The 11,333-nt window shown below is 50.2% G+C and overlaps 1 protein-coding gene across 1 annotated transcript in view; it reads right to left on the reverse strand.

The window, feature by feature from the left end:
* The window catches only part of TXNRD2 (thioredoxin reductase 2), a 50,996-nt gene that overhangs the window by 36,049 nt on the left and 3,614 nt on the right, over positions 1-11,333 (reverse strand). Inside the window, exons 2-6 of the mRNA XM_006890450.1 lie at positions 5,473-5,529; positions 4,417-4,561; positions 3,421-3,495; positions 1,088-1,166; positions 695-757 (exon numbers count right to left, since the gene is read on the reverse strand). Coding sequence (XP_006890512.1) covers positions 695-757; positions 1,088-1,166; positions 3,421-3,495; positions 4,417-4,502 — 303 coding nt within the window. The 5' untranslated portion in view covers positions 4,503-4,561; positions 5,473-5,529. The remainder of the gene's footprint in view (positions 1-694; positions 758-1,087; positions 1,167-3,420; positions 3,496-4,416; positions 4,562-5,472; positions 5,530-11,333) is intronic.

The following is an 11,333-nucleotide window of genomic DNA, read 5'->3' on the forward strand; positions in this document are numbered from 1 at the left end:
GTAAAAAGAAATATTAAAGGGAATCCTTCCAGCTGAAATGAAACAGTAACTGCCAAGTCACAGGCAGGTGGTTCAAATCCACCAGTTGCTCTGCAGGAGAAAGATGGGCAATCTCTTCTCACGTGATTTACAGCCGCTGAAAAACTGTGGGAGGAAGGGAGCTCTGGTGGCCTAGAGGCAAGAAGCTGTGCTGCAATCCCAAAGACACTTGGTTCAAATCCACCAGATGCTCCGCTGGAGAAGGAGGAGCAAGGAGGGGCAGTCTCTTCCTGTGCCAGTCAGATCCGACTCGACAATACACAACAAGAAGGAGGGGGAATCTGCTGGAGGGTCAGCTATGAGTTGGTTCTGACTTGACAGAATTGAGTTTTTTAGTTCTATAGAGAGAAAGCAGAGAGTGGAAGGAAGCTGGGACAGGCATGAACACCAGCGAAGACAGGGCTTCTTTGCATTGTTATGAAAGTGCTCTGGAATTAGTCGGCGCTAACGGATAATTATACAGCTTGCTGACTGAAAGTCACTGCATGACACAGCTCAGAAGGGTGAATTTTATGGTACTCGGTTCATAAAATTCGTTTTATAGTACGCGAGTTAAATCTCAATAAAGCAAAAGCATCGCACAGCATGAGGGCCGGGGACCGGACGAGTCCAGAGGCCACAGACGCGCCCAGTGGTGCTGGGAGGGGACACTCACGTGCGTGGGGTACTTCGGCCGTCCTCCAGTGGCGATGACGATGTGGTCAGCTGACAGCAGAGTCTAAGAGTCACCAGAGAAAGTGATGGGTCACGCAGGACCCTCTGGCCAGCAGGCTCAGAGGCCCCGTGCTGACAGGGGTTGCACCTCTCAGAAGTGGATCACTAGGGCCAACTTCTGAGGCATTCTAGGGAGGTTCAAACAGTGAACCTTTCAGCTCAAGATCAAGTGCCTAACATTTGTGCCACCCAGGGACCCAATGAGCATTGCACCCAAGCTCCATTCTCCTCTGATTTTAAAGAAATCTGTCTCTGATTCCAACGGCTGAGGAAGCTCAGAGGCTGGACCCATGTGAGTGTGGCCCACGGCGTTCCCTCTGCACCAGATACTCACCTCTTTCCCTCCTTTTGCAACACCGCACACCGTGTGCTTATCGATGAAGTGGGCTTTGATGTTGAAGTATGAGACTTTTCTGCAAGATAAAGATGAGAGTCTCAAATATCTTTCTGAATGAATGGAGTAAACCTGGTGACAAATCCAGAGGCTGGAAGGCCCACAGCCCATCGTCATAGCTCTGGTGGGGTCTAAGGCATGGGAAGGCACCAATGCATGCAAGGAATGACAGGACATCTTCCATCTCCCAGAACTCCCTGGAGCACGAGGACCAGGTTCAACCAGAGCCACAGCCCTAGGTAGCCATGCAACCTGATATCTCAGGGGAGAGGTGACAGGCCCCCACAAAGGGCCAGGCCTAACCATTTGGCACAGCCCACCAAGAAGCAAGGGCCCAGCACACCCAGCCACCCAGCCTCCCATCTGCTTCCTCCTGGGCAGACACACACTACCTGCCTTCAGGGGCCCAGGCCAGCACCACAGGGCCCAGGGCCTGTTTGCCCGTATTGTCTAATGACTAAGGACAAAGGACCAGGCTGGCCTGGGTGCCCCGCAGCTTGGGGCTGCTTCCCCTCGTACCATCCTCCTTCCAGCCTCATATCTCCCTCGCTCTCGAGCTGAGGAAAGCTGCTGTGGGGTGATGCCTTCCCTGTCTGGCCCTTGAAATAAGTCTGCTGTTAGGGACCTCTCTAAAGTAGTGACGAGCAATGGTGTCTCTCTGGAGACTAAGGTGCGTCTGATACAGGCCAGGGTCTTTGCAATCACTTGTTATGCATCAGAGAGTTGGACAATGACTAAGGAGGATAGAAGGAGAATTGATGCCTTTGAGCTCTGGTGCTGGAGAAGAGTATTGAGAATACCATGGACTGCTAGGAAAACAAACAGATTCATCCTGGAAAGGGTCAAATCGGGCGGCTCCTTGGAAGCAAGGATTCTGAGGCTCCGTCTAACATACTTTGGACATGTTGTGAGGAGAGACTGGTCCTTGGAGAGGGACATCATGCTTAGTAGGGTGGAGGGACAGCGCAGGAGAGGAAGGCCCTCTATGAGGTGGATTGATTGAGTGACTGGGGTAATTGGGATGGGAGTGTCAGAGACAGTGCGATTGGCACAGGAGAGAGCAGAGTTTAGGGCTGTTGTACATAGGCTCGCTATGAGTCGCAAGAGACTCAATAGCACATAACAACAACAACGACAATGTGTATGTCGTCCTGCTCCGGTATGGGAGGCAGGGCTGCTCTCTCCTGGTCGACCAGAGCCACGTGGGCCTGACTGTGCCCTGGGGAACAAAGCTCACCCAGACGAGGGACACGGGCTGCTCCCAGCTAGGAAGCCTTTAGAATCTGGGGTGCTGGCTCCCCGGCACAAGACAGTTGCTGGGGACAAAGCACCAGGAAGACCACATGGGGGACACTTAGCACACAAATGAAGGTCACCAGACCTTCAGTGGGACACCATCCCCCTTGCCAGCCACAGCACAGGGCACAGCCAGGTACCACTGGCAATAAGGTGATGCAGAGCCCAGAGCCTGCCCAGGCAGCAGATCCTGCAGGTGGAACCAGCTTCAGGAAAGGAGGACAGATCAGCATTTGGGCTGCAGAACCCCAAAGGACTGCCAGGGTCTTGTGATTCCAGGTCTTAGGGGGTGCAGCATCCTCAATCTGGGCAAGGATGCCCAAGGGCTCAGGATGACAGAAACTGTGCAGTGGGAGGTGAGATTGGAGGTTCTAGGCGTGCGTGGGGCTTTCTCTTTCCTGACAGCCATGCCGACTGGTAGGATGTCTTCCATGTGACTGTGCGCTGGCCCTGGCTGGGAAGAGGGACTTTCCCGGAAGATGGACATGTGCTCCCATGATGGTCCCCAAGCCTGGCCACTGCTCTGGGCCTCCATGAGGACAGCGTTTGCACATGTCAGAATTGGATCACCAGGGCCGACTTCTGAGGCATTCTAGGGTGGTTCAAACAGTCAAACTTTCAGCTCAAGATCAAGTGCCTGACATTTGTACCACCCAGGGACTCCAATGAGCATTGCACACGAGCTCCATTTTCCTGTTTTTAAAGAAATCTGTCCCTCAGCTGCAGCACAGCCCTGGCCTCTAGGCTGTTCCTCTATGTGCTCCTCAGTCCCCTCCATCCCAGCACCTGTGCTCACAGAAACCCCCTCCTCTCATCCCAGCGCTGTGTCCCCTCAGAGCCCGCCCCGGGCGTGTGCCAGGCGGGAGCTCACTAAGCCAGGTCAGGGGCATCACACGACAACCTGAGGCCAGAAAAGTCACCCGGTCCTCAGAGGTCACGGTCCCAGGGGACGGAAAGGTGGGCACCAGCGTGCATACCTCTCCTGCAGCTGGACGCGGTGGCCCCAGTTCAAGGACTTGACGTGGTTCTGGACGGCCTCTGCCATTTTTCTCCTGGAAACACACAATATGACAGACACATGAAGGCATGACAGATGCGTCAGTGGCAGAGTTTCTAAAAAAAAAAAAAACAAAAAAAAGCAGGAGTGTCCCAGTTTCCTAGGCTGTAACCTTGACAGAGGGAGCTCTGGTGGCTCAGTGGTAAGGAGCTGTGCTGCCAATGCAAAGGTACACGGTTCGAATCCACCAGCTGCTCCATAGGAGAAAGATGAGCAATCTCCTCTCATGCAATTTACAGCTTCTAAAACCCCACTGAAGAGTCTGCTATTGGGTCAATTTCTGGCTCTACTGTGCGTAACAATAATTTTGACAGATGGCCAGGCCTTTCTCCCGAGGAGCTGGGGAGATTTTACCGCCAGTCTTAGCGGTTTGACACCAGGGCTCTTTCCCTAATAAGCCACCCAGTGCAAAGGTTAAGGGATGAAGGTGTCTGAAAGGTAGCAGCACGTGCCACTATCCCTGGTCCCAGCTAGCAGCGTGCAGTCAGCTCCACGTCCTGAAGAGAGAGCATTCTTACAGTGGGTTCTGTCTATGCGCCATCACAGCGGCCGAGCTGGGCCTGAGGTGGGCTCTGAGAAGACCCACGTACAATCCAGCTGCGACCAGCCCATCCTCAGAGGCAGGGAACCTGAAGGAGGCTTCACCAACCCCACCACGCCGCCCTGGCGTTCCCTGCGGTCAGGGAGGCTGGCCTGTGCACTGGGTAATGTTTAATCTCCACTTTGTGGAGCCAGCACCCCTTTCTCAAGCTGTGACAGGCAGAAACATCTGCTGGTAATGTCTGAGGGGGAGGACAGAGTCATCTGCAGTTGAGAACTGTGGCCCATAACAAGCTCCCGGGAACGCAATCAGCACACTTCCCACCCAGCCTGTGATGGACAGAATGAACTGGCGATGCCCAGCGCCCGCTCTCACCAGTCGTGCAGGGCAGGGTGAGTCACTTCCCAGCCGTAGTGGTGGGCATCTCGGATCAGGCCCCCCAGCAGGGCTGCTTGATGCATCAGCTTCTTGGGGATGCAGCCAACGTTGACACAGGTGCCGCCGAGGCCCCATCTGGTGCCTGGACACAGAAGAGCATGTCGGGAATCTCAGTGGGCTGTCACAGAGCCCTGACCAGTGAAGCCTCTGGGAGGCTTGTTTCAGCATCTGCACTTAACTGGAATCCGCTCAAATAGTTGCAACTCGACCACAAACCAACTGCAGTCATAACATAACTGCCTGCAGAGTAGTCTGAAAAATGGGAATACTGAAGAAACTTTATACATTGGTGGTAAGATTGTAAAAGGGTACAACCACTCTGGAAGGCAGTTTGGCACAGCCTCACAAAGCTGAACATAGAAATTCCATATGACCCAGCTATTCCACTACTTGGAATAGACCTTGAGAAAATGAGAGCTGAGGCTCAAATGGAGATTTGTACACCAATGTTCTTGGCAGTGTTATTCACCATCGCAAGAACATGGAAACAGCCTAGATGTCCAACTACAAACAAATGGATTGAGAAATGACGGTATATTCACACAATGGAATACTATGCAGCACAAAGGAGCAATGATTTTGTACATTATTAACCTACCTTGGGAAGAGACTGGAGAGCATTATGCTAGAGTGAACTAACTCAGTCCCACAAGAATAAATATTGTATAAAACCATTATTGTAGAATGAGTATAAGAATCCAATGGGGGGAGGGTGGAAGCAGAGGGATGAGGATGTGTAGGGGGAGGGGGTATTAATCATGGGGTTGTACAAGTTGATGGGTGGGGGGTGAGGGAAATTGGAAGAATCTATTCTCAAAAGGAATGTATTTGAATTTTGTAAATAAGCTACTATTAAAAAAATACTAGAGCTTACATGCAAAGTGGGGCACACTTCTGGAGACTCAGGGGACAGCTAGGGATGAATGCACCAGCTGCCCTTCACACTCTCCCACCCAGCACCCCCAAGTCACCCCCTTCCATTGAGTTGCCTACCTCGTGGGGAAGGTTCCACATAATCTACCAGGGCCACTTTCCTTCCCAACTGAGCAGCTGGAACAAGAAGAGGCACAGGTAAGTGAATTCACAAGGGACAAGGCTCCCAGGGCCCAGGAAGGCAAACAAGGGTTAGCCAGGGGCTTCCTCCCAGCAGCTGAGTGAAGCACCATGACCTCCATTCAGCCCCTGCAGCTCAGCTGACCTGGTGGCTGCCCACAGGCGGGCTCTCAGACCTCCACACTGGCTCTCTTGGGCACTACCCCCAGGAAGGGCTGATGCTGCAGGGACCTGGGCCCTCCTAGGTCGACCTCCCATGCACAGCAGATTGCAGTGACATCTGACCTCCTGAGTATGGGCCCCTCAGAAGTGTTGGGTCCAGCTCTCCTTGCCTCCTGCTCCACACCCAGGCATTCGACCTGAGCCCACAGTCCCCTGAGCACACTGGGGAGCACTCCAGGAGAAAGCCTTCTCACCAGAGACACCCCTTCCACCTTCTCCCCGCATAGTGCCTGTTACCCGATGTCCTCTGCACTCCAGAGAAGACCAGGCCTCCCGTGTGGACTCCCAGCTCCTCCCTTCAGTGCCAGTGTGAACAGACACCCTGCCTCTATCCTTATCAGAGCCTTTCTTGGTGGGTGCCCGTGGCTCTACTCTCCAGGTAAGGAAACCAAAGCTGGGGAGAAGCGAAGTGGCTGGTCCATGGTCACCCAGCCCCCAGAGGTCGACCTGAACTCAGACTCCAAACCACACGCTTTGCCCAGGGGGCCTCTGGTCTCCCTCATCCATCAGCAGAGCCATAAAGCCAGTCGCCTCTGACCTCAATTAGCCAGGAATCCCAAAGGCTCCTTCCAGACTTGGTCCAAAAGACTGATCAGACTCGGACTAGGAAACTGCCATGAACTGAACTGTGTCCTCCCTCTCCACAGTTTTATGACTCTCAGTATTGTGTAATTGCCCTCCATTTCTGCAATGTGATGTGATAATCAATGTGTCTGTAAATCCTAACCTCTGTGTTAATGGCAGAATTAGGGCAGTTATGTTAATGAAGAAGAAGGAAAACTAAGGGATTAGGTTCTATCTTGAGTCAGTATCTTTTGTTGTTGTTGTTGTTGTTATGAGTCACCTATGATTAATGGTGACCCTACCCCTACGTACAATAGCTCTGAGCCCAGCCCTGTCCTGGGCCAGTCTCAGTAATTCACATCAACCCCCCCACTGCCCCTGTCACTGTATCAATCCATCTCATCTGGGATCTTCCTCTCCTGCGCTGTTCCTCTACTATTCTGAGCATGATGTCCTTCTCCAAGGATCGGTCTCTCCTGGCCATGTGTCCAAAGTATGTAAGACTCTGCTTCAAAATCCTAGCCTCCAAGGAGAAACGTGGTTTCACCGTCTCCAAGACAGATCTATTTGTTTTCTTCAAAATCCTAGCCTCCAAGGAGAAACGTGGTTTCACCCTCTCCAAGACAGATCTATTTGTTTTCTTGGTGGTCCATGGTATGTTCAAGACTCTTCTCCAGCACCACAGCTCAAAGGCATTGATTCTTCTTCTACCATCCTTAGACATTATCCAGCTCTGATTCATAGCAAGTAACTGCAAAGACCATGGACTGGATCAGGGGCACCTTAGTCTCTAGACTGACATCATTGCTTCTCAGTACTCTGGAAAGGTCCCTGACAGCAGATTTACCCAGTGTCATTTGTCTTTTGAGTACCTGACTGCTGGTGCCAAGAGTGTTGACTGTGGAGCCAAGCAAGCTGTAACTGTTAACGACCTCAATCTCTTCTCCATCCCTCACGGTGCTGCCAATTGGCCCAGTGGTGAGAATCTTTGTCTTCGTGATGTTGAGTTATATTAAAAAGATCTGACAAGAAGGTGACAGCCTCTCAGCTGCCTTGTAACTGCTGGTTACCAGGGAGTTTCGAAACTGCTACAGAAGACCAGTGCAGTTATGGGAGCCTATAAACTCCTTGGTCTTTACCACCAGATTACTGACCAAGGACGCTGTGAAGGCTATTGACTCAGGGCGCGAGGCATGCTTCCTGAGTAAGCGACACTCACAGGGAAGCCCACATACTGCACGGTGGGCTCTGGTAGCCACAAGGCAGACCTCAGTGAGGGTTAAACTGGAGCATAGATATCCCTGCCCCTACCCAGGAATTGTAAGCTGCTGGACAACTGATACAAACTCCTAAGAAGGTCCCCTACAGCAGAGCTGGGAGGAGGGACACCTACAAGAAACTGCCCCTCGCCACTCCCAACCCACACAGGGCCACTGCTCTGAAATCAGTAAGACGGATCTCTTGAAGCTCTTCTAGGGAGTACCAGTCCCTCTTCCTGGAAGAGAGGAGAGTCTGCAGCGCTTCTCCTGAAAAGCCACTTAAGACAGAAGCTCCCAATGAGCGGGGAAGCAAAAAGCTGGAGGGAGGGCAATATCCTGGCCCAGACAGGCGCTGCTGAGCGCAGGTCTTCTGACTTGAAAACGCAGTCACAGGACCCAGACGACGGAGGCTGATGGTGGACAGTACAGAACAGCTCTCCTGGATGGCAGTGCCAGCTGGTGGATGGATTACTGATCAGTGAGTTTTCTGGGGTGTTTGGGAGAGAATGAAAGTTAAACACTGAGATTCGGGACTTCTCAATCATGATTCAACCAAGAAGGGTAAAAACTATCACAGAGAGAACAAAGACATACGAATCAACAGCTGAAAGGTCTGGCCATCTCAGAATTTGTTGTTGTTGTTATGTGCCATCAAGTTGCCTGTGACTCACAAAGACCCTGTGTACAATAGCTCTGAACCCTGCTCTATCCTGTGTGAACCTTATTGTCTCTGACACACCTACCCCCCTTTACCTCAGTCACTGAATCCATTCATCTCATCGAGGATCTTCCTCTCATGCTGTCCCTCCACAGTTCCAAGCATGATGTCCCTCTCCAAGGACTGGTCCCACCTTGCAACACACCCAAAGAATGTCAGATGGAGCTTCAGAATCCTTGCCTACAAGGAGCAGCCCGGTCTCACCCTCTCCAGGACAAACTTGTGTGTTCCCCTAGCAGTCCATGGTATATTCAACACTCTTCTCCAGCACCATGGCTCAAAGGTATCAATTCTCCTTCTATCATTCCTAGTCATTGTCCAGCTTTCCAATGCATAACACATAATTGCGAAGACCATGGCCTGGATCAGGTGCTCCTTAGTCTCCAGACTGCCATCACTGCTCTTCAGTACACTGGAGAGGTGTCTGACAGCTGACTTTCACAGTGCAATTTGTCCTTTGATTTCCTGGCTGCTGGTACCAAGAGTTTGATTGCAGAGCCGAGCAAACTGAAGCTGTTAACAATCTCAATCTCTTCACTCTCTATCATGATGCTACCAATAGGACCAGTAGTGAGAATCTTTGTTTCCTTAATGTTGAGCTTCAGTCCATATTGAAGGCTGCAGTCCTTGACCTTCTGCAGGAAGCATTTCAGGTCCTCCTCAATTTCAGCAAGCAGGGCTATGTCATCTGCAAACCAAATCCACAATGAGATAAACTATTTGACCTTCTACTGGAATGGCAAGAAAGGAAGCTTGGCAATACAATGGTGAAAGCACTTGGCTGGTGACCAAACGGTCCTCAATTTGAACCCACAAGTCACTCCATAAGAGACGGCAGCCTGTTGCAGACCGAGGGTCCCAAAGAATAGAATAATTTTATAATTATTATTAAAGAGACAAACAGCCAGGAATGAGATAGAGCAGAAAGCATAAAACAGGGGGTCAGCAGTTCTCGACTGAAGTCCTCAAGCCATGCTTCTCTGAGTATTTATTTAGAATCATAAGATAATAAAAGTAAAATCACAAGGAAGTACAAAACAAAGGATAATTTCAGCTTTAATTTTCAAGTTGCTTGGCCCATCCAATCAGGAACTTGTCTCCAATAGCTGGAAATAGGTATTTAGTCTATGTCGACTTTGATGGTGAAATCCATTCTCTCCAACTGTCCCGGGTTTCAGCCACCAGAATGTTACTGTGCAATCAGTGCCCTGGTTCACCCTTCTCATACAGGTAAAAGAATTGTTCCCGACTGAAGAGATCGAGGAGAGAATGGTATTGAAGTACCACAGTAGTACACAGTACAGTAATCTTAGTGCTTCCTGGGAGAGCAGACTTTAGTTTCTGGAACATTATAGGCCGAAGGCTTTTGTTACGGTGCAGAGATGAGAGCAAAGAGACAAAGAGGCAGAAAAGAGGGTGGGTTGTTTCTTGTTATGTGCTGTCGAGTCACCTGCGACTCATAGCGAGCAACCCATGTACAACAGCCCTAAATCCTGCTCTATACCGAGCCAATCTTACTGTCTCTGACACACCTACCCCCATTACCCCAGTCACTGACTCAATGCATCTCATCCAGGGTCTTCCTCTCCTGCGCTGTCCCTCTACCCTCCCAAGCATGACGTCCCTCTCCAAGAACTGGTCCCTCCTTACAACATGTCCAAAGTATGTCTCACGGAGCCTCAGAATTCTTGCCTCCAAGGAGCAGCCTGGACTCGCCCTCTTTAGGACGAACTTGTTTGTTCTCTTAGTGAGGGTAAATAGTAATAATAGACTAGAAAGTTATATCCCCAAAGGGTCAGACCCTCCTCTTTGAAAGGAGATAAGGAGAAAAGGCCCAAACCTCCCCTTCTGTTAATGCAAAGAACGCTCATGAGTTCTGTAACAACTTCAGGCAGCTTAATCCTGGGTTGTGACAAGCAACAAAAATAATAACTCAGGGGAGCTCTGGTGGCCTAGTGGCAAGAAGCTGCAACTACAATCCCAGAGGTGCATGGTTCGAATCCACCAGATGCTCTGCCGGGGAAGGAGGGGCAATCTCCTCCTGTACCAGTCAGATCTGATTTGACGGTACACGCACACAAAAATAATAAAATAAAAAAAATAATAATAACTCAGATGCCATCAACATTTTAAAAGGTGCTGCAACAGAATGCCATTAAAAATACTATACATTGTGGAAAAAATATTTGCAAGTCATATGTCTTATAAAGGTCGAGTACCAAGAATATATAAAGAATTCTTACAAGTCAATTATGAAGACGCAAATAACCCAATAAAAATACTGGCCAAGATTCCGAAGAGGCATTTCTACAAAGACTGACAAATGGCCAATAACTAAGGAGGGGGAGAAATGTCAAACTTAATTGCCAAAGAGTTAACTGCAACTCAGAGTGATCTGAAGGGCACAGCAGAATGGCAAATCTGGGGCTGTAAATCTTCTCTGGCCTCATCTTCCTCTCCTGGAACAACTGGGATGTTTTACCATTGACCTTCAGTGGGCAGTCAAGTTCTTTCATCACTACACCACCCAGGCTGCTCACAAGGCCAACGAGTACAGGAGAAGATGCCCCATATCCTTAGTCATCAGGGAAATGCAAATCAAAAACCACAGTGAAGGATTCCTTCACACCCATTAGAATGATAATATCAAGACAGATGATTACCACTGATGAAGATATGAGGAAACAGAACTTTTGCATACAGCTGCGTGAAGTGGAACACAGGAAAACAGCTGGGCAGGAACTCAAGCGTCTAAACAGAGTATATGATCTAGTGATTCCATGTCTAGGTGCTCTGTAGTGAATGAATGACTTGCTATGCCCCCTTCATATTGCCACGGTTCATAACAACGTATTTCAAGAGGCCAGTCCTTGGAAAAGGACATGGTGCTCAGAGGCGTGGGGAGGATCAGCGGAAGAAAGACCCTCAGCTGTAACTGGGTATCTCTGTCATCACAGGAGACTAGAGCGAGGGCTGCATGGTGGAGGGGACCTGGGGGAGGGTTTGTAAAACAATGAAAGAATCTTTTCTTTTACTTT

This window comes from Elephantulus edwardii, unplaced genomic scaffold (genome assembly GCF_000299155.1).
Source record: "Elephantulus edwardii isolate Elephantulus edwardi_28Jun2011 unplaced genomic scaffold, EleEdw1.0 scaffold00089, whole genome shotgun sequence".
Taxonomy (NCBI): Eukaryota; Metazoa; Chordata; class Mammalia; order Macroscelidea; family Macroscelididae; genus Elephantulus; species Elephantulus edwardii.